Raw genomic sequence first — 24,317 nt, forward strand, 5'->3', positions numbered from 1 at the left:
CGTTCCATTGTTCTGAAGTGCAGATGGAGGGCAGAATGTATCTGAATCTAATCAAAGTGCAGAAAATGACTCTGCGCGCAGCTGTCTGTGCAGAACCGCAAAACCTCCGACAGACCATTTTTTTCTGTTGACACTCGGCCCATAACAGCGTAATGCAATCACAGAGATAATTGTCCAAGTTTCGTGGTGTTAATTCACAGTGTTAATAATCACATTAACTTACTGTAGGTATCAATATAATTACAAATGTAATCACACTTCCCAATCAGCCAGTCGTAGCTTCCTTTGAACTCTCTATGCAAATGAGACTTAAATTGGATACTGAAATAATGAGATGGCTTGACAAAGTGGAATGATAACGCTGGTGCCACAATCACTGTGACACAAAACAGAAAGGGAGGAAATCTGCCTTTTGGCAAACTGCTTTATTTTTTGTGGCACTAAGCCTCTGTAGGGCGAACACTGTGTAATAAAAGAACTTTAATAAAAGACCAAATTCTCAGAGCTTATCCATGTTTGTTGTTTGTCAAAAATGAATTGTGCTGACTGACCTTCTCCAGAAACACTGCTCAGGTTTTGTTTGTCTAGAGTCAGCAGGAAGTCTAACAAAAGACAAGAGGAAGCAGGCCACTGTTAAGGGGGAAAATAGGCAGTGATGCGCTCTGCTGCGGTCTGGGAAACGGGAACGAGGAGAGTGGCAGTGGAGTGCTGGCCGCTGATTAGAAGCCAACCGGAGCCAAGCAGATAAGAGAGAATGGACATCATAATCAGCTGCCACAGAGAAAGACACAGAGAATGAAGTTCAGTTCAGGCGGAAAATGAGGAAGGGACATTGTCAGGTCGTCTTTGTGTGCTCCCCACTTTGGCCGGGAAAATATAGTTTCAGGGCTAGCATGAGCAGAGATAAGTCAGAGACTGATAGAAGCTCCACCAACACCACCTGCCCTGTGTTCCTTTCTTTCCCTCCCCAGCGGCCTTGCATGAATGAGGGCCACAGCCGCAGAAGCGGCTTCTCTCCAACCCACCCAGGGTCCAATCACAGAGCTTGTTGTCTCCAAAGTCCTCTCAACATGAGCCAATCAGATAGAGGCATCTCGGGTGCTGTCCATGGGCATAAAGAAACCAGAGTAATGGCTGCCGCTGCTGGGCTGAACAGTGGATTAGATCAGCCTAACCACAGGTTCTAACGCTGCTTTGATGAGACATGAAACAGCCAATCACACGAGCTGTAGAAAATCTGCCAGATTTTAGCAAAACAAATGCTGCTGATAACCACTCCTCATCAAGTCGACGCGCTGCACTGTGCTGCAGTAATGAAGTCAAAGTTTTATGTACTCTCTTCTCTATCATCTTCAATGATGCTTCTATAAGAGGCTGACAAGATATCAATTAGGAGAACATTTTTTACTCCAAATAAACTGGTTGTGCCTGTGAGGACAGCAGGCCAAACCATAACTGGCATGAATCATATCAAGGTCAGAGTTTTAAATATATAACCAGAGCTGCCTTATTGCAGGGCAGAGGGGGCAGGTTTTATGAATTAATCTGTCTCACCTCTTCGCTGACTCCTATTTTGAATCACTAAAAGCCCCTGTCAAAACCGTCTGCTTGAATTAATGATCGCTAATGTCAGCCGAGCTGGGAGTTTGGCTGCGGCCCATCCCGGGTTGTGCTGACACGTTGTGCTGCCTGACGACTTGCCAGCTTCAGAAACCTGTTACGGTCCCGATCCATAATTTCATAAACGCACTCCGAAATGGTCCTGTCTGCGTGGCAGCAGAGTAATCAATCAGAGTGTGTACCTTGAGCGGAGACCTACGACAATCAAATGTAGCACCTTGGGAGCGCAATATAGTAGTGCAACCAAAAAAATACAAGAAGTAATGGATTTCTGAGCTGTCGTCCTGCTGAACCCTGATGCTTTGAATATCGACTTGGCGTCACGGCAGGTTGGTTTATTATTACCAACCACCATTTCCCTCAGGATTCCCTTTCCATTAACCAAGGGACAATCCTGGCCCAGCTGAGTGATGGGATTTGGGAACAGGTACAAAAAGAAAGAATGAGGTTGCCCTCCAGCACAGGGAGCTGGGACTGGAGCTCACACATGCAGAACGGACACAAACAAGACAGGGAATGAGAATGTGCTGTAAGACAAAGCAGCAGACAAAGAAATTGGTTGACAGCGGTGAAAGAAAAGAAGTAGGGACAGGATTTAAATAGTGTGTGTGTGTGTGTGTGTGTGTGTGTGTTTGTGGGGAAGGCGAGCGTTGAGAACGAGTACTCTACATATCTCGTGCCCACTGTGCATCTGTGTTGATTCTGCTGCTTAGCATGACAGTCGTTTGGGAGCTGCTCAAAGGGGACAGATCTGGATGGAGAGCCAGGCCCGCTGGTCTCCTGGGTGCACCGAGAGAAATATGTTGGGCCCTCAGCCAGAACGGGTTCGCATCCGCAGCGGAGAGGACCATCACTGCAAGTCATAGTTGAATACCGAGAAGAAACGGGCAACAGCTTTTTCAGTAGGGCCTCCAGATGTTCCATTCAGCAGGGAAGAGGCCCTTTGTGAGTGTTTTTTGTGCACTCACTTGTTTGTGTTTGTGTTACTGTGCATTTTCGACAGCCATCCATCCTTCTCTCTCTTTGCCGTATAAGAGGGAGCGGTATCAAGCCCCATTGTTTTTATTCAATTAGCTGTCATTACCAACCGCAGTTTGATTACTGAGTTCATCTGGCTGGTGGAGAACAATGGAGGCAGCAAGCTGTCTTTTCATCCACCCTGCCACCAATATTGTCTTCCCTGCTGGAGAGAATTAAATGGGGCTTGTCTGTGAGGGATGAGGCACATGCGGCAAAACCGATGCTTTGCCTAATTCCTCTGGACGTCCTGATGTCCACAAACACCAGAGGACACAGAGCCAAGAGGGCTGGAGAGAAAGAAACTGCACATTCTTGAGCGATTAACAACCTGGGAGAGCTGCAGGAGAAGACAAATGCGCAGCTACATCGATTTCACCATTATAATGAGCACCATTCAATCATGCCAAATCCACAGGGGCCTACGAGCAACATTAGGAGGTCAGTGCCTCTGAATGGCACAGGAAACAACAATCCATAAATGATCTATTTAATGTACTGATATAAAAGAAAAGGACATTTCACAAATTGACATCTGAGTGCTTTCCCAGAATTCCCCAACCTTGCTCCACCATTTTGTTAATTAGGTAGTTTGCTAATTTTCCATTCAGCAGTGCCCCCCCCCCCCCCCCCCCCTGTTCAGCCAGGACTTAATTGTTTAGGCTTTTAGCAACCCAGGCTCTGTCTGAGCACTCACCTCTCTTGTTCCAGCCTCATCCGCAGGGTCTCCTCTTCTGACGCCTGCATGTCCTCGGCTTTAGACTTACTGGAGCTCTTCCTCTCCATCCTGTCTCCTGGCCGCTCATCCTTCCGGTGCTTTACAAACCTGCATAAAAGAGAAGCGCAGACTGGATTTCATTTTTTTTTTTCCCAGCAGCATGTCTCTTCCTTTTGTGTGGGAATTTCATTTGAAATACTCAATAGGAAATTAAAGTGTCAAACTGTCAAAATCTTCAGTTTGGGTTTGTATTGGAGAGACAGCTCAGGAGTCTCCCTGAGCACCCATTGGTTATTGAAAGAACAACTTGGCCTTTCTCATATAAATGCAATCAACACGCAGCAAGCAATATCAAAAGATAACTCGAGGTAGTTTATTCCCTCCCCGACAAGGCTCCGTCCTGGACAGCAGGAAAGATTCAGCATGCAGTGTTTAAAGTAAGTCTACAGAGCAGTGGCCGACAGAGCTCCACGCACTGCAGCTGAAGAAAACCTTTGCAAACAGACCCCAACTCGAACCCATCTTTATCAGTCGCTGAGAATACGCACAACACAACCAAACACACAAATGCGCTGCAAGTAGCAGAAATGACAACTGCAGTGTTTCCAGGGGGACACAAAAAAGTGGTGAACCCAGGTGGGATGTGCTCGTTTTTCAGTACTGTTGGAAATTGAGCTATTATGATTGCGCAATTCAGATATTATTGCAGATATCTGCTGTTAACTTAGCCTTAGCTTTTTCCTCATTATTAGCTTGTCAATTCAAATAATATTTAGTTCATGAATTCCCCCCGCTGTAGAGTTTACTCACAGAGGGGGGAGCAGTGACAGCTCATGATTTAGTTTTGAGCACGGTGGAAACAAACTACCTGCAACCGGGGCAAACTGTAAGCGAAGGAAGTGGCATCGTTTGTAACTTTCTATGCAGTGTTGCAAACTTTTACATTTTAATGACGGGAGTGACACACCGGTGGCAGTAAATCCATGACAGCTTTACAGGAGGTGAGAATAAGCCAAGTCGATGATCGTAAATTCCTCTGGTCGGCCGAGCCCGGTGCTCGGCAAATAAATGACTGGGGGCTCTGGCTGTGTGAGGGGTGTGAGAAAATGATGAGGAATAGAAAATAGAAAGGAGGCAGTCAGGTGACGGGAGTATCGTACATTTTACAGGGCTCCCTACACAAACACACACACACACACACACACACACACACACACACACACACACACACACACACACATACACACACACACACACACATATACTGTCTGACTCCACTGGCTGAGACTTTACTACTCACAACAATGTGCTTGTGGATAACTTTAAGATCGGATGCCAACTTCATACATGTGCACAGAATTTAGGGATTGAGGACTGAACAGGAAAGGCAATATCATGAAAGTATGATGTCATTTCCCGTAGCTCCACACTGAGGCCAGCTGTGGAGGAAGTGCAAACGGCAGGATACAGAAAAAGGAAGTATTACAGACAGATATCCAGGAAGTGCACACGATGGTCATTTTGCACATGGACATAGAAGCACATCTGTGCACCATATACAGAAGGTTGAATGTTACTGCATCTACTATAACCCACGGTGCATGTTTCCTAATATGTACACTCCTGCAAAGCCTAATTAAGTAAATCATGTCGATTCCTATGAAAACCTAGCAGATTACAGCTGAGGGATTATTTTATGTTATGGTGGATTCAAGGGCATCGGTTCATCACATCTTTTAATCATGCTCTGGGTGGGTGAGGCACAGGAGGCTCTACAAAGGCCATACATTAAAACCAAATCAGACTCAAAAGGTAAATATTGAAATCTTAAGATTAAGGATGGTGCAAACTTTGTGCAGCTCTCAGTGATAGTGTTGGAAAAACTTCACTCTTTCTTTTTTATTACATCTCAAATCAAAAGCAGAGAACAAGACACTGAGCAGCTGTTGGAGGATATGAGATGACCTGGAGGCACATACCCCAGCAAGTCTTTATGGGACAATATAAATACAATTATAAAATCCGGAGATGATATGCAATCCTCGGCAACTGTTCTAAAATATATCTTGGCAATGATGGAGAGATTACACAAGGATGGGACAAATATAGTATCTGGCTAAAATACAGCCTCAGGAAAGGCTGAGAATGTTCTGATAGAAACCAGGAAAGATCAACATTTACATGAAATGAAATGCTGGAATGGAAAATAAACTTTTTTTTTAAACAAGAAACTACTGGAAATGAGAATGTCCATACATTTCTGACCGCACTCTGATAATCATTTGTTCTGTTTTATGTTGTTATTGTTCGACTGTCACATGTCACTGGCTTCAAATGTGGAAACTCAATAAACAATTTAAGTCTTGCAAACCTTGTAGGTTTGATTCTTGACTTCTGATTGTCAGGTTGCTGGGAACCAGGCCACTTATACGAACAAATACGATGATTGTAAAGACAAGGCAATAACAGAAAGTGTGTGGGCATGAGGGCATGTGGCCACAAGTGAAAAGAAATTCAATAAATATAATCACAGAAAAGGACTGGATTTTTATTGAGTGTTTATATTACATAATGTTACTCGATGTTCTTGCATTGTGCACGCAGAGATTGATTAAGATGTTCCACATGGACTTTTTTTTTTCAGCAGTCCCGTTCAATTTCAGGCAGCGGGACAGGAGCAAGCATTAAGCTCTGCAGTCTCCCAGCACCACGGTGCTTCACTCCGGGTTTATTTTTACCTTCTTCAGAGCTGAGCTTTATTTGACAGATTGAAAACTTTCTCCGAAACCTGAAAAAAATCACATCAGACAAGGTTGACTTTGGGCCAGTGGAAGTGAATAAATTCATGAAATGGGAGTCTGTTTCCCTCACAGATGTTTATTATTCAACTTTACATTAAAAGCAGCCAGGAGCTTTGTGCAAATGGCTTCTCTGTGGTGGCGGCTGCTTCGGAGCTGTAATCCTCCGATTGTGCTGCGGCCTGGTGGGAGATCCTAGTTTGTGGCTGCGTGGGGAGCCCAGAGGAGGCAGAGGGAGTGATATGTGGGTTCTTCTGTGGCTCAGATAGCATACATTACCTGATTAATTAATCAACAAATGGCTCTGGTAAGGCATAAAACTCTAGGCTGGAGCTAGGAGCGCTAATAATAGTGAACCTGCTATCTATCACCGGGGCAGGTGACAGCTTCCCTCACCTCCCGTCAAAGACTTTCATTAACTTCCCCAAGAAAATTCACCTTCCTCACTCCAACCCCCCCTAAAAAAAAAAAAAAAACTAAAAAAAAACATAAAATAACCTTAAGGAAGACTAACTTCTGCCCTCAGCATTTTTCCTTCCATCTTCTGGATCGACATTAATACATTTAGGGATTTGTCATAGTGGAACATATTGGCGGATTAGACTGAGCAGGACCCTGGGCGTGCAGTGGTTCCCGTATGAAAGGCTATTCCCCCATCGCCGGTGGCTTGAGAGGGAGGGCCCACATCAAAGCGGAGGCGGAGGAAAGGGACGATACTACCAGAGCTATTAGAAGGCTCGGGACACTTGCTGGTTCACTGACAACATGGCTCTGCCCTTCACTTGAACATCCTGAGCCCTGCCAGTGGGGACCATCGTGGAACACAGGATTAGCCACCAAACCATCAATGACGCACAAACTCCAATGTAATATTTCTATACTTAACATTTTCTCAGCAGGAAGAGACCGGGGAGCTCAGAGACCCGTGGCACCAGTGTGTGTATGAAGCTACAACCTGTCTCATTTAAGAAACGAAGGGAATCTGATACAAATGAGGAATTATTCTGAGTTCATCTGTGTCAGGAGGGAAGAAAGAAACTTGTTTCTATGAAAACTCCTGAGCCAGTATTGGCGCATTGGGATTAATCAGGGCTGGCAGCAGGATACTTACATTGAGAGTGAGGTTGTCGAGGCTTGATAATAAGATATTGATTGGCAGCTGCAACTCATGGGGAGAATGACAATGGAGTCACTACAGTATACATTGCAGTTTGGCAAGGAGAACTTATTTTGGCCCAAAAGTCCGACCTGTCAGTTTTTCTCAGATCAACCTAGGAACCTTGATGGCATTGTTTAACATTGTTTAACTGCACCGAAGTACAGCAGCTATTTGAATTGAGCGTGGACATCCATCACTGACCTTAGGAACATCACAGCAACAGACTATCTCACGTCAAACCTCCACTCACTTGCTTTTCCCCAGAAGAAGTATCAAGTGGACCTCTGAATCAAGATTATTCTGTGAAACAGCTATTTGACATGCAATGGTCTCTATTTGAGCAACAGCTGGACGTTTCCATTCAAGCCAGCTGAACAATGATAAGCCATTTACATCCTCATAAAGCTCTGATCTTTTTCTGCTTCACTCCACTAGACCGAAGCTCTGTTTAATGATCCGTTCCTAAGCATCTATCTCGCTGTGGCAGGCAGCAGGTAAGAGTGATGAATACACAAATGCACAGGCGCTCTCAAAAGACAAAGAACAATGGAGAAGAGGGATGTGGATCACACAGCCACCTGGGTGGAGAAGAGACGCTCGGTGACGATTACATGAGTGCAAACACGCAACAGCTGTGAAAGATGCAGGTTTAATCAGTAGGGTAGTGATACACACACAGAATCCGGATATGACCTCTAGGCTGCGTTCACATCTTGAGTTGCTCTGAGCTATTCATCAGTGTTTGCTCTTGATAATGTCTGATTGGCCATTAAACCTCATCTAGATACTGTAACATGCGTCAGCCGTGTGTAATATCTGCTTTATTGATGCCATAATGGCCACTGATGCAATGAAACATTGAGAGTAAAAATTGAAGTGTTCAATCAACGTGTCGTGCGTTAGACATCTGCTGAAAGCGTCTCATTAAATAAACTGTTTTCAAATACTGATGCACATTAGGCATACTGTATGACTGGGTATCTGACTTTACTGTATGTATCTGCTTTTACTAGAAAATAAGTCAGTAAATATGTACTCCATTCAACGAGATACATCATCTTAGATCACTGAAAACAGAAGGGTTTATACCACGAGAAGTGGACGCCTCATACATCATCTTCATTGATTTACAGGGTAATAATACTTCAAGGCTGCAGCACAACAGAGGAGTAAAAAGTCAAAGGCAGAGTTTCCAGAGAGGGAGAAAAAGCAAATTATGCAAAGCCTCAAAGCCAGTTTGATTGTTACAATCATTTAATCTGGGGAGTAGATTTGAGAGAAGCAAATCTGTTTTGACATCCTCTGTGGGGAATTGTGTGGTCTGCTCAGCGGAAGTTGCTGACTTGGGGAGAGAGAGGACAGCAGGAATAGCTGTCTGTTCCTTCCTCTGAAATCTGGTTTTTGCATAGACGTAATGGGCCACCACCTGCTTTAACCTCACTAAATGCACTTGTCACATGTGGTGTTCAATCTTTTGATATTATTCAAACCTGTAAATGGAGCAGGTGAGTCAGGAAGGGGGGACAAATGACTGCATCTATCAATTTGAGTAAGTGATGAAAGGATAATTTCAAGGGCAGACAGACAGAATCATTATGGTTTCTGCTCGGCGAACCTGAAAGTTAATCCAAATCTCCCGGGGCGAAGTCCCCCACAGACGTCTACTGTGGAGTCTGAGCCTCCATCCCCTGAAACTGTATTTGTTGCTGTCAGGAAGCAAATAAATAACTGTGCCTCCACCCACTGTATTTCATTGTGATAATCCATGAAGCACCACAGAAAATATTTTCTTTCCCTCAGAAATGTGAGATGCGATTATCATCTTATTGATGGCAAAAAGCGTACTGCAGAAAGGTAAGACCGGCACACACAGACACATATTACTCTCATTCCATCTTCTCCTTTCCCTGTTCAAGGCGAGGACACAGCGATATGAAGAAGTGAATGATTTCTACACAGTAGCAAAACCCTGAGAGTGGCATGTCATTTTAATAGTGCCTTGTTAGGAAGGTGAGGCTGTCGGATTTGTCTGTCCTCCTCACTGGCTAGTATTGTTGCAGCTGTGGTGAGAAAACACTCTACCTGGGGTGAGACACAGATGCCTTGAAAAAAAAAATCCAATAAGACAGTCAGAGAAAGAAAAGGGGAAAGTTTTTTTTTTCTCGTTTGTGAATCACATAGTGAACCTGTGATTGTTAACAGGTGTTAAAGGGACAGTCGTTATCGTCGAGTGGCCCCTGCGTAATGTTGCTGCCACCAGTTTCCGGGGACATCAACCCCAGAGAAGTATGGGAGGATGTTCTCCCGTCATTCCTCCAGCTTCAAGCCACCACCAGACGATTATCTCCTTCCCCCTGGAACTCATTATCTGCAACCTGTAATGTCAGTCAGTGCTTCCCTGCTCAGCCAGACTCTCTCTTTTAAACCTACTATGTGATGCACTTCTTAAGGAAAGGAAAAGCATTTTCCTTAAGAGTTTAAAGAGAAAGACAGCAACCTGAGATTCGTCTGTGAGTATAGAAGATAAGGTAACACCTCTTTGGATTCGCACCATCTTGGGGTTCATGATATGGACTGTGCCTACAAAATAACACATCTCTTAATGCAGCTGCACACTCCCTTGCCTTTTACAGGGACCCTGCCTCTTACAGGTCACTGCAAGATATGACATCTCTGTGCTTTCACTTCAGTGGACAAGGGCTTGCGCACACTGAACCAATCGATTTCCTCCTGAGGATGGGAGGGGGTGCGGGGGGAGTTTGTTGATTGGCTGCAGCTCTAGAGGGAAGCCAGCCCTAATTCCTCCACCGATGGTGTGAAAACAGTGGGGAGAGGTACAGGAGGAGAGAGGATAGAAGTCGAAAATGGTTCATGCTGGGGTGGGAAAGTGGCGCGCACCGCACTGTGGAGGCATGACATGCATTTATTCATGACATCAGGCCGAGGCCCCAGTAGGGGGACAGCGCCACAGGCGAGATGGAGTCAAAATGATTCTCACCAGAAACTTCTGCGACTCTCAGGCCTCCCAGCTGAGCAAAGAAGACACCATCTCGTTAGAGAATACTCGGTTTCAGTGACGCGCTATGTTTTTTTTTTTTTTGCCACACCAAAACAATGACAAGGAAAAACAATTTGCAGGTACATGAATTGTATCCCATCTCACATCATTGTATTTAAATGACAGTCTTTTTCTCAAGCAGCATCACGGTCCCCACCTGTTTACCATAAAGAGGTTATTGTATGGAAATGAAGATTTTTCTGGCTGAAATACACATGCATAGAAATTGATGCTATAATGCCCTTTCAGAAAATTGTTTTCATCCTTGGATTGATCATTTTTCCTGCTGTGTCCATCACTGTTTTCTGTTTCTTCTGTTATTCTTCTTCCATCTGTTGTTTTTTCCCTTGCATCACACATCTCTTTCAGAATTTATCTTTCTGCCTTACACTGCATTCCACCACTTGTCTAGTTGTTAGTAGGCATAGGTAACCAAGACAAACCAAGCCTTTTACTTACCACCAACACCCCTGAGGAGAAGAGATGGAAAAAAGGGTTGAAATAAATCTGTGTATGTGAAGAACGGACAGTCAGAGTTAGCCGCAATGCTATTTCTAGGTGGTATCCCATCCTACAGATTCTTCATTGTTTGTTTGTGCCATTATATGTGAATAAGTGTATGTGTGTGTGAGTTTGTGTGGAGGAGGGTATGGCAGATCTTCAACAGTCCAGTAACTAGAGTTACTATCTTCTCCTAAACCCAACCGGTCGAGGCAGACGGCCGCCCACCCTGAGCCCGGTTCTGTTGGAGGTTTCTTCCTGTTAAAAGGGAGTTTTTCCTCCCCCCTGTCGCCAAGCGCTTGCTCGTTGTGGGAACTGTTGGGTTTTTCTCTGTAACAAAGTAAGGTCTTGACCTTACCCTGTAAAGTGCCTTGAGATAATGTATATTATGATTTGGCGCTATACAAATAAAATTGAATTGAAAATTGAATTGAATTGAACCCACTCTTATTGTGAAATGTCCTTTCAGGCCACAGATACCAGACAGAATATAGACACACAGAGCTGCATCATCCAAGATGACAGAATTACATCAGAGTGAAACTAACAACTATCAGTATCAAAGCAACTGTTGAACTGAATAAGAGTGTGTGTGTGTGTGTGTGTGTGTGTGTGTGTGTGAGAATGTAAGTATATAAATATTGATCTACATCTAAAAGTTCTTGCACATAAGTGGGGCCTGTGTGTTTCCCAGCTGGAAAAACAATAAGCATTCATCACTCTGTGTGCAAATTATTCATATTTAAGCAAAAGCATTCGCACACAAACATCTGTGTGTGTGTGTGTGTGTGCATGTGTGTGTGTTATCTATATGTGTGTGCCTGTATATCAAGGGACAGCTTGGCTTGTCCATATTTCAAACAGCCTGTGCAATACAAAGGACGAGGCCCAGCCCAACATGATTGCCTTTAATGTTTCACATAAATCACTTAGTTGTGTGTGTATGTGTGTGTGCGTGCGTGCGTGCATGTGTGTGTGTCTGTGTGTGTGTGTGTGTGTGAGGAAGGGAGGGGTGTTCTTGCACATGCTCAGAGGAACGTTTCAAATCCCTGACACCACTGATTAAAGCCTCTCATTACAACACAAATAAACAGTCCAAACGCATTCATACATCCATTTGTTAAAGTATATGAGCGCAGTAAGTGGGGAGTTTCTGAAGGACAATTTACACACAAACACTTCAGCGGCTCAGAGGGAAGTTCAGGTGTTGTGGTAAGCTGTTTGTGTGTGTGTGTGTGTGTGTGTGTGTATTCCTCTCCTGCAGAGTAGGGTGGTGTTATTTGAGTTGCTGACATTTGCTCCACACATAATCATCCTGCACACCTTCTCTCTCTCACTATACACACAAACAGACAAACACTCTTTTTTTTGTTCTCTCATAATCATATACAGTAACATATACACACTCACATATACACACACTCACATTTGGTTGAAGCCTAATCAGCCTGACCCACACACACACACGCAGAGGTGCAGGAATAGAGATGAGGGGAGTGGGGAGGCCACAGTGCTGTGGTTTTTCTGAGTGGAAGAGCTACAGTAGGTGGCTCGGGCTGTGACCTAGATACAGTATGGCACACTGCATTCCTAATGGGCCATTTTGATCACTGCCACTCTCTGTATCCTCAGCCGGGCTCCTGCTGCACGCCTCAAATACAAAGATCTCAGCATTCAGCAAACACAGCAGCTAAAGACTGCTCAGCTCTTTTAATAACTGTGGATGTGAAAGTACCACAGCGGGAGAAAAAAGGCAACGTGAATTTTGGAGTGGGAATCAGAGACTGCCACTGATTTAGAATAGGCTTGGAATAGGCTGCTCTCACCTCCTACAACTTAAACCCATCAGGACATGTAGCTGAGAGGAAATACCTTATGATTATTGTCACGACACAAGATTACCTCTTAAATTAAGTTTGTCCATCAGGCCTCTTTTCTGTTTTGATTATCCCTGCTTCTCGCAATTGTCTCCCACCTAATTTACATGCTGATGAGTCTGGAGACAGATGTGCTGTGTGACGCTCAAATGCCTGATTTCCACGATGCTGGCCTGAGGACAGGCGAGGGGAGAAGTGAGGCAGATTTTCTGTCTCGTAAACGTCAGGCTTTGAAATACAAGTGTGGACACACGCCGGCCCAAGCGTTGTATTTGAGCCCGCTGATCCGTGATATACATCCCTCCCAGTATTTAGAGAGAGAGAGAGTCTTTCTGTCAATGCCACAATGAATCTCCAGGGCAGCTGAGATGGAGGAGGGAGGGGGATATGGCTGGATATATGGAAAGAAAGAGGGAGGGAGTGACAGTAATTGTGAAAAAAGTGAGGTTGAAAGGGGAGTGGGAATCCCATGGAACATCAGGGATAGTGGCTGTACATCACTAGCAGGGTTAGATAAATAACCCTGGACACTCCTCCTTTGTATACTGGCCTTGAGCAGTTGGATGAAACCTCTGGTTCCCCGAAGCAAAATAAATCAAAACATTAGGAGAACAGGACCATAAGTATGTCAAATTAAACATGCTGCATAAAGCATTTTTCAATTCTAAAACCTTACTATAATTACTGCACACACATGAGGCGGGAATATCAATAAGAGGATTTGCAGCCACTATTCACATACATATTACATTTTATATTGTGTGAACGGAGTCAAATATCTGCTTTACTGATTTACAGCACACAAGGGAGTTGCTTTATAGCACAGGAAGAGCATAAGGTTGGGGAAAGATTAAACTACTGTGGTAAAGTAAGAGAGAAAACCTGAAGAATCGATCACAGAGGCAGTATGGTCTTTGTGTCGGGGGGCAGTGGGGTTTATGGGAACAACAGCACTGGTATGAGATTGAGACTACAAATCAACCACCGTGTCATCAAGAAATACCACCAAGGTGACGTTGATATGCCAACCCTGTCTCCAAACAACAACATCAAGTGTGGGCGACTCTGCAAATCTGTAATGTCCAAGAACACTTGGTTAGGTTTGGTGGATGGTTAGGGTTAGATAACTATTTGGTTAAGAATACGAAAGGATCGTGGTTATGGTTAATGAAAAGACAAACATTAGTTGTAGGACTGTGTTGGGAGACATGTATTTAAGTCTGCTGTATGACATGTCCACTATCCCAAGCCTCTACAGCCTTACCTTCCACCTCACTACATAAAAGTCTCACTACATCTGGTATTGGCTCTGAACGTTGGTGCTGGATGTAAATCAGGTGCAGAAATAACCAACATGGATGTAATTGCTGGGTGTGCTGGGCTGGAAATACAGTTGCTGAAACACACACACAAATAACTTATAAGAGGCTGAACCAGACATCATACAGATCTGCAGCTAGATATATAAACTGTTCAGTCCTCTGTTCTTCAGCCTTGCGTTTACCCCCTCCCTAACTAACAAACTTGGGGGGGGGGGGCTGCTCACACATCTTGGTATAGCAGAGAGAGCCCAATTAAGAATCCTTCACGACAAACATAGGGAGAAATGAAATCCTGATCCAGCCATGAAAAGAATCTCCATTTCTCTGACACGCTCACCAAAGACAGAAAAAAAAGATCAGAGTAGGAGGGAGGGGGAGGGAGAGAGAGAGCGAGAGAGAGAGAGAGAGAGAGAGAGGTGGAAAACCAGGGAAGAAAAAAATAAATTCACTTTACATGCTGAACACATGTCAGAGACGGTGACAGAACAAGAGGAATACGGCTCCTGCCTTTAATTGGTTGTCTTTGATGGAAATCAGAAGTGTAATTCAACATCGATTGATATTACCTTTGTAATTCAAAAGCAATTTTCCCGGCTTTTTTCTCCCTTACCTTCACTGTGATTGTCTCTCGCCCACCACCTACTCACTCACATGTTCGGAGCATGCACACAACAGCAGGTGTGAACTCAGTGGATAGGAAAGGTCATTTCAGCCAAAGGCCTCCATTTCATTACATGCTAAGCCTGGTAGATGGGTGAGCAGACTAGCAATGAGTCCTACTGTAGCAGGCAGCACACTTCATTTGCATAGCACATAGGGGGAAATAAATAGGTTCTCCCATGTGCATTTCTCACCTCTGTCTCTGTAATATCAAGCATGCTTTGCATCTCTAAACCAGTTTATACTTTACTTCCTTCCCTCCCTCAGACCAAAACATACATTAAATATGGTTTATAACGGGGCAGCATCAGTGATCCATTTGTACAATTTAAAAAAAACAAAATGGGATTGTGCCATTCTCAGATCCTTGTACGTGCTCTTAATGTTTTCTCATTATTTTCAAATCCGCCTGTCCTCTGAGAGTTGACTCGCATTGATTGATCAAAGCGATCTGGGCCAGCGTGAAAAAAAAAAAGAAAAACACATCAAAGTGGATTCAAAGTGTCTCAAAGTGTGAAAAACAAATATCAAACAGAGAGGAGGGAAGTGAAGAAACATCGGGCGGTTTCTGTTTGGAACATCAAGGTTGATAAAGGGAAAGAGGATGGAGAGAGGGAAAGAGGGGGAGGAAAGTTAGGAAGTGTAAAGAGAAAAGAGAACATGTTAGAAGTGATGAAGAGGAGAAGAGAAGAGAAGAGAAGAGAAGAGAAGAGAAGAGAAGAGAAGAGAAGAGGTTTCATTGGTGGGTCTGGGCGTGATTCCACTGGGGTTGGATCATTAGTAGTCATAGGCCTGGTAGAGTATGGAGGGGTGCACTGCTACACTTAATTTGAGCTCTTTAATAACACACTTTATGAATTCAGTCATGTTTGCAGCCCTCTGCCTGAGACGCAGCGTGAGAGACATCGGTGGATCTCATTTCAGGCCAACAAGATTTCAGATTCAATTAACTCCATCGTGCAACACCATGTCTTCACACACACACACACACGCGCGCGCGCACACACACACACACACACACACACACACACACACACACACACACACATACACACACACACACACACCAGCCTCGCTGCTTCTCCCCAATGCTTCAAGGTCTATCTCAGAGCACTGCATGATCATTGGAAACCTAATTACTCCAGGGCTGTCTGATGGAGGCCCACTGCTGCCCAATCACATTTGCATCGAGTGGCCTAAAGCAGAGGAAGTGCGGCCGGACAGCCAACCCCCCCCTTAACCCCCACCATGCTTGAAACGGCCATCTCTCATTCTTGGTGGTTAAAGTCATAAAGCAGCCCCTCCCCCCCCTCCTTAATCCTATCACTCAGCCTCTCCCCATGTCAAAATGCTTCACCCTCCCAGAAATTGACAGTGACATCTAATTTTTTGACACCAGGCACAAAGCTGGTCTTGACTTAACCTGGTGCACTGAAGAGTTTAGTTGTTTCACTGTTTTCATCTTCTGTCGCTGCCCTCTGTGACAGTGGCGCTAATCTTCTCAGTGGGGAGACGCTGTTGTTAGTTGTTTGGCCCCCTGCTGGGCCTCTCTGGTACATGATTGTCAGGAGAGTAATGGGATGTCACACTCTGAGGACATTTTTGTGCTCCTTTGTTTTTCCTGAGAAGTTGAGAAAGCTGACCCGCTCTCTCTGTGCTGTGCCCCTCTCTGACATGATATTTCTTTCAGCTGTGCAGCCATTTGAAGGTGATATTGAGGGATGACTTGGCACATGACAAAGCTGCCAAAAGCTACCAAAGTTCACTATTGAGTTCAATCTGAAAAATTCATCCATGATGGGGGGAGATTTGTGGCCTGCTTTACTTTCAGTGTGGTCAGAGGGTCAGCAGCACAGAAGTGCCTCTAAAGCTGACAGGAAGTCACTTTGTTGCTCACAGGCACTTTAAAGGAGTGAATCCTCGCCCACATGAAGCAATCTCTGCAATCACTGACCACCCTACTGAGCTGATGTCTATTCTTGCCTCACCATCCTAAGTCCATGACGTGTTACATTATTTTTTTCATGTAATCATCTTGTGCTTCTTTACTCATATTTTTCACATCGCAGCAGCTGCCAGTCATTCTCACACACAGGCTCCGGCTTGATGCTGTGCCCCATGCTCGCTTTTACTACCTCAGCACAGACACTGTGATGAGTGAGGCAGAGCAACAAGAACAATTATCATTTTCTCTCAGATTACATTTAGCAGATGTCAGAGCCCACATGTGGAGGTGGCTAATTGCTGTCTCCAAATCAACTGTGGTATAATGCTACAAGCATATGTGAGCGTTTGTGGGTGTGTTTGGTAAGGTGGAGGGGTGTTTTACAGAAAAGTGTGTATGTTGATCCATCAGGCACGCTCTTGGTTGTTTGTGTGTGTGTGTGTATAAAAAAGCCAGGCTAATGTGTGTGTCCTGTTGGTGTACTAATGATCAAACTGGCTTACCCGCCATCAGCTGTTCACACCCACACGAGCAGAAAGAATCATATGGTTTGAAGACACAGAACGGCACAGGAACACGCTAACTACCTACTCTCATGCTACACATTGTCATGCTTTCATGGTGTGGTATCCATATTCTAGGCATGCTCACACATGCATACAAACAAATACACACACACACACACACACACACACACTGATGCCAATCCCCCACACTCCGGCTCTCCCAGCGTGCCAAAGAATAATAAAGATTGAAAGATAGAAAGCATCCCCACACTCCATCTTTCACTGCTTTCCTTCCCAATCCACAACCCCCCCCCCCCCCCCCCCCCCCCCATTGAGTGGGGCTGCATCCGCAGTGAGGAGCAGGCAGACGAGGTCCCAGGGGTGATGTAGTGTGGATGCATGGGGGGTGCAAGGCTGTCACACCGAGCTCCAGTGTCGGTTGATGGCTCGGCGTGAGGCATGCCGCTTATCAGATTGGTGGGGAGGGCGGGGGGTAAGAGTATGTGTGCGTGGGTGAGCGAGGGTGAGATGCCAGAGCCCATTAACACAGTCTTTTCATCTATATACACCCACACGCAAACACACATTACACACTCACGCACATGGAAATTTACATGCTCCTTGAAACTGCTCATGCTAACTCGCACAAAAAAATGTTACAAAAAAAAAAAATCCTCAGTCCTCCCTCCAGGCAGACAGTAGCACGATGCCATGACTGCCGCTGTAAAGAGCTCCCTTCTTTTCTCATTCCCCCTCTCCCTTTCCCTTTCCTCTTTCCTTTTCATCTTCCTTTCCCACTCTCCCTCGGTGCCCCAGTTCACTCCAGTGCACACAGCCCCTCTCTCCTTCTCACCCAATCCACCCTCCACCCCCCTCCTCGCTGGCCCCCATTCCCCATCCCAACCCTGCCTTCCATTTCTGCAGCCTTCACAATCCTATTTCTCCTTCATGCTGCTGTTTTCTTTTCCTACAGTAAGATGCATTTTTCCTCACTCGTCACACACACATTTATACACACACAAAAAAATGTTTAGGTATAGAAATATGAATACATAACAGCATTCTGAAGATAGATATGCAGAAACTGCATATTTAATGAGTCTAATTACCCCTTAAAATATTAATTTTCACTTTGTTTTAACAATTGAATACTCAGCCCTACAATAAATGACCTAGAATAGTTTTTTTTTTTTTGTGCTTACACACAACATGGTCTCTCACACACATAAACGCATCAAGAGATGGGAGATGGGTCTTTGATGGAGGAGGTCAGTCAGTCACAGAGCAGATAACAACACCTCATTAGGCATGTTGAACGGAGTCTTGCAGGCTAGGGTTGAGACATCATTGTCTGCTAGCATGCTAACGGAGCCCTGGGCAAAGCTCCCAACATCTAAACAAAACTGATAGAATGGGAAAGTAATGATCACATGTTATCCACTAGAGAGGAGATGAATGACCACGTACAGTGGTTTGGGGGTTAATGCATCGCCTTGAATTCCCTGCTATCCCACTGAATGCAGACATGGACACAGTCATACACGCATGCAACAGACATCCTTGAAATAACAGTGATGTCAAGCTGCCTCGGGCTCAATTTTTATCCTATGCATGCATGTACATAGTTATCCATTCATAAGATTATGAGCTATCTATTACTGGATGGTACAGGACTGTATACCAGGCAGTCTGCCATCCTATAGGCGGTACAGTATGAGCCCAGACAGGCAGGGAAGCCAGGGTTGTGCACTGCACTTTCTTTGCTTTGGGCTTTAGGCAGTCAATTTTGTTTCCATCACAAACTTGCACATTTTCAGTCATTCTTGCACTTACAGTATTTATCTCAGTCTCTCCCTTTATCCGCCCTCTCGCTGCCTATATTAGGCCATCCTCCTTTCCCCTGGCTCTGATGTTAATGCACTCCCAATCAGGCTGTCCATTAAGCAGACGTGCACTACACGTTCATCAGGCTGTCCAAGGGCCTGCATGCAAATGAGCTCAAATTGCAGCGCGCTGCATACTCCTTGAAATCTCCTTAGAGGGAGAAGGTGAGTGTAAGACATGCATGTGTGAGAAATGCAGGAAAAAGTGAGTGGCTGCCTGTCCATTTTATGCAAATGAAAACCACGGAGACAAGCATTACAAAGGATTAACCCAATCAGAATGTCTTTTTGATGTTTTCACGAAATGGTGAGACACTCGCATGTGAAACTTGCTAATGTAAATTCTATCCATGATCCGTAAGCCTGCGAGCGTTCAGCAACTGTCAGCCAAACCCTTTTTCATGCACAGAAAACTTCGTTCTGAAATCACTGTCAAAACTTTTGCTAGAATCGCTAAAAGTGAGACACACAACAGATCTTTCACTTTCTTTCCCTCCCCTCCCTTTTGACCGCTAGGCATTTCACATCACTCCATTTGGTTCTTCACAAGAAAAAAAAAAAAGTTTGTTATTGTATCCTGTGGGACGCATTCATTCTCACCTCAGTTGCCATCTCTTACTTTCTAAACCTGTTAGGTGGATTGTGAGGGAGAGGGGAGAGAATAGAAGAGGACAGTGTAGACGTGTGGGTGTGAGAGCTGTCACAGTTTTAAGTAGAAAATTGTTTGAGGTATCAACAAGGAGTCGCAGAAAGAAAGAAAGACAAAGCATGAGAGTTGGAGAGACATGCTGCTTCTGGAGGCTGCCTCTTTGCATTCAGGAAGCACAGGGCCTGGTGTTAAATGCACGGAGCAGGGGCGAGTGTCAGCGAGGCCTGCCATGTGCCAAATCTTAAGTGGCAGTGGCACTCCAAGATAATGAAGAACGATGATGAGGCCGAGGAGGGCATGCCGAGGGCCCACGTGCACAGCTGAACTCGCCCAGCAGCCACCTATCGGGCCGAGCACACGGACACTCAAAAAGCTTTGCCAACGGCGCTGATTGCGCCAAGTGTCAAATCTGTGGCTCAGATTTCCTCTTCCATTTACTAATCCAGCACATTTCTCTGTGCGTGCACCCCTGTGAACATGTGTGTGTCTCCACATATGTGCTAACGCCTGGTGTGCAACAGAATGTGAGCGTGTATGACTCATTATGCATTTACACCACGGGATGCAAAGGCAGTTGAGTAAAAAAAAAAACACAAGAGTGAAAATAATAAGATAAGGAAGCTCCCCACATTCCTCAATGGTGACCTCAAAACACACTTGTCGTCTTTATTGTTCATTACCGAGCCGTGCGCCGCGATACGCTAACTAATCCCATTAAACTAATCCACATGAAAACAACTTACGGCACGATAACGGCCCGCACTGCCTCCACCATTAATTTATGCCATATTCAAATGTGCACGGAATTGAAATAATTAATGTGACTCCCCCTTTCATTTTCCCCATGGCAGAGGAAAGTGAATGGATACCCACAGGATGTTTATTTTCAGTGTTTTTTTGCATGTTTCTGCTACTATTGTCTATGTGCACAGTGTATGGTCCAACGCAACATTAGTTCGTTACTGTAGGACTTGTGTTTTTACGCATTAGTGCTCAGTGGCTCAGCTGGGTTATATTCCAGGCTGGAGGACTAAACTAACAACCACAAAATGTGCCAGTGGAGGTTACTGGTTTGAATCTGCCTCCAACTTCCTGGGGTATATGAGGTGATAACACAATGTTAAGGACTTTTAGCAGGTGTGAGTATCGCTAAATAATATCAAATCTTTTCCTTTTGAACATTTATTTTTAAATTGATGAATATTACGGGCTGTTGAGAGCAGAGTCATGGAGCCTCTCTAGGCCTCCCAAGGTAGTCTGCCTCTAAAACTTTGCAACCACATGATGAGACAGCCGCTGAGAATACCAATCACACGCAACTATTCCAATCTGCAGTCGATTTTATCATCTCCAAAGGTCTTTTATCCCCAGCACCAAATCACAGCTCCCACATTAGCACCCATATGGGCCCTGAACATTGTCTGCTGGTTAACAAATGCTGAGCGTGTTTGGATAGGAGGGCTGTGCACATGGGTTTATGAATAAAACATGTTGCCCTTATTAAAAATAATCTGGCTCAAAAGTGCCAGAGGCCCTTGAGGTCGATAACCCGCCCTCCCCTCCATCCACTCCCTCTGTCTCACAAGGTTCAAGGAGAGAGGTCCCTGATTAGCACTGGCAACATCCAGAGAATGCATTCAAATTCTGTATGATCCAACGGTGAACGTGTTGAGTGGAATTAAATAAAGCAGATAGCAATTAGCGCTCGGGGCTACACAGAGAGGAGGGGTGGGGGTTTTGTTTAGGAATTTGAGCTGAGCGCCGTCTCGTTCTTACCTGAACATATCACCCAGGCCCTTCAGCATGCTTTTCTTGGCTTTGATCTTGTCCTTGTCTTTCTCCTCTTTATCCCTTTCAGGTTTCTTCTTTTCCTTCCCTCCAACCTTGTCCCAGTCTTTCCGTCTGTCATCTTTGGAGTGGTTGCCGTTCAGCCCGGAGCCCACAATCAGGTCTCCGCTGGTGGACATCGACTCACGACCCGACCGGGAACTTCCCTCTGTGTCCTCGTCCACTGGAGTGAAGGGACAAGGAGGATGGAGAAGGGTGTTCAGGACAGAGATGGAGAGGGAAAGAGAACAGCACACAAACACAAGGAGAGGAAGAAAAATAAAATGTGAGTCAATAAAGGCATACAAAAACTTTAACTTCCACTTGACTCCCATGGATCACAAAGCTGCATTTGAAATCAGCACAACAACAACACTTTTTTTTAACAGCTACAAAGACTCACTTCTTTCCTCTTGCAACATCACATAAATCATAAAAAAAGCTGTTTCCCACAAGGTACGGCAGCTTTGAACAGAACAAACTGAACTCATGCGTCTCATTAGAGCAGAATATATTTACATTGCACACCCTTTGAGAATAATATTCAGTCGAACATATTTTCACTTAGCTGAGAGCCTGAAGTTATTTCAAGTGTGTACATTTCACACAGCTCACATGAGAACCATCTTTTTTTTCCTGCCCTTTTCTGCTGCATTTCATATAAAAGCGATCTGAGCAAATAGTGGAGTTTCTTTCAGATTGTCATATGAATCTGGTTCTTAATTTATGTCTGAACTCATTTCAACCCAGAAATCAAATTGAAACCAAACTCCTGAGGAGATGTAGGGTTGATTAAACTCAAAGTTTCCATCACATCTAATCAGAACTGATGTGCAAAATGTAATTAATCTGTCAGTAATTATACATTTAAATAATCTTGAAAAATGCTCCCGGGGATCTTAATTGCAAATGTGGTGTGTTCCACAATCGGAATAGCTCCTGTCTACCCTATATCTCTGGCTCTGAGGCATGAGGTAGATGTCCTTCAGATTACAACTTATTACACTCTTGCGTGTCATTGTATAAGTTCTGCCTTTGATGGAAGGAGAGAAAAGCGCTTATCGTGAGGACAGAAGAGGGAGGGGAGACCATGATGGATTTTTGGCATACAGGATGAGGCGGACTACGGGAGGGAGGAGCTGCAGGATTCACATTTCTAGGATGAACAGTGGGGTTTGTTTTCTCTTGTGATCTGTGCAGCTATCAGATATTTCTTTCAGCTGCCATCACGGAGGGAATTACTGAGATGGAATCTCAACATGAGGCGCCGTGCTGCGGGAAGCCGAGGGCGGACTGGCAGCTTAAACCTGCTCAATTATGCAGTTCATCACCACTAACAGTTCGTGGCCCCTCCCCTTCCTATTCTCCACCTCCACAAATTTGGGAGCAGGTTCTGGATGAGTATACCAATTTTATCACTCAATCTGCTGCCTGCTTATCATCCACTTAAGAGCGACAGTAGCGAATGGCAGCTGTGAGCTGGGTCTCGCTATTTAAATGAGTGCTAATGCTGCTACTGCTTAACGATGCCAATCCGCAGATAACATACTAAATATTGTAATCCAGAGCCACCCAGAGGGCAGTGGCCACGTGCGCTTGTATGTGTGTGTGTGTGTGTGTGTGTGTGCGTCTAACATTTGTTTGTGGCTAGGTTCTTCATATAAGGTCTTATAAAGGCCTTGTTGTGAGTTAGAAGGAAGAGGAAGCCAGTTCAATGCAGTATTTGTCATCATCCGTCTTCTGTTTAATTTGAGTCTTTCAACTGAAGCAGGACAGAAAAAGAAGCAACCTCCCATCAAAATAAAGCCTTTATCTCTGGACATCAAAAAAAAAGTGAGGCCATCCGCAGCAGTCTAATGAAAGTGAGCAGAAAATGACTTCTCAAATGACGACGGGAGCGTTGATGGAAGCGTCAGAAGACTGAAAGATAATTTGAGGAGACAGACAATGACAGGAAACATTTTGTCACTTTAGTGAAACTCTACCATTAAACTTCCCTGCTTTAATAATCAAGGACATGTCAGCTGGCCTGTCAGTGAAGGTTATGACAGACAAGTAAAATGAAGACGTAAAGGAAGGATTTTTGCCCTAGACTTTTATTTTTCTTTTTCTTTTTCCATTTCCTCAAACGATGCAACACAGACTAGCGCAGGGGGGAAGAGCATTTTGCCCAGCAGGATATCTTTGGGGACACATTTTCTTTAGGTGATGCCACATTCTTATTTTATGTAAATAAAAGTCTGGGAGCAGAGGAAGGCAGAGGCTTATCTGTCAACTTTGACTATTAACCTCAGTGACGAGCACAGACTGGCTGCTTTTATCTAAATTGAAAAACAGAGTTATTTGAATATCATGAGGGAGAATGCAATATACCGCGGCAGGGGAAATCGGTTGCTTTCCCCATTTTTCTTTGCCGAGATAAGACTGTATTTAGTGGCATGCCGACAGAGCTTATGAGAACAAAGCGTTTCAGGCAAATAATTCCTTCTTTCTCAAATGTCCCCCCAGCTCTTTTAATGGAATCCTTTAATGGTGAATGGAAATTTATATCTGGTGATTACTCTTGTAGTGTTGCAGTGTTATTACCTGTCGCAAAACATAAGACGGCTGCCTCTCGATATCCAATGCATGTCTTTTTGTCATCAAACACCAAGTAGGACTGGATATATCCACTCAAACAGAAGGTGGCATGTCTTTCTCCTTCTCTTCTTGACTTCAGAGTTAAGAATAAAACGAGGTAATTTTGGTTCCAGTCGCAGTCAGGTATGCGGGAAAAC

The 24,317-nt window shown here is 44.5% G+C and overlaps 1 protein-coding gene across 1 annotated transcript in view; it reads right to left on the minus strand.

Annotated features, from left to right (window-relative positions):
* The window catches only part of LOC139625582 (partitioning defective 3 homolog), a 358,479-nt gene that overhangs the window by 85,093 nt on the left and 249,069 nt on the right, over nucleotides 1-24,317 (minus strand). Inside the window, exons 19-20 of the mRNA XM_071485696.1 lie at nucleotides 21,490-21,724; nucleotides 3,335-3,463 (exon numbers count right to left, since the gene is read on the minus strand). Of these exons, the coding sequence (XP_071341797.1) occupies nucleotides 3,335-3,463; nucleotides 21,490-21,724 (364 nt within the window). The remainder of the gene's footprint in view (nucleotides 1-3,334; nucleotides 3,464-21,489; nucleotides 21,725-24,317) is intronic.

Source organism: Trachinotus anak, unplaced genomic scaffold (assembly GCF_046630095.1).
Source record: "Trachinotus anak isolate AG129_WGS33_773 ecotype Australia unplaced genomic scaffold, CSIRO_AGI_Tana_v1 ptg000009l, whole genome shotgun sequence".
Classification (NCBI taxonomy): domain Eukaryota; kingdom Metazoa; phylum Chordata; class Actinopteri; order Carangiformes; family Carangidae; genus Trachinotus; species Trachinotus anak.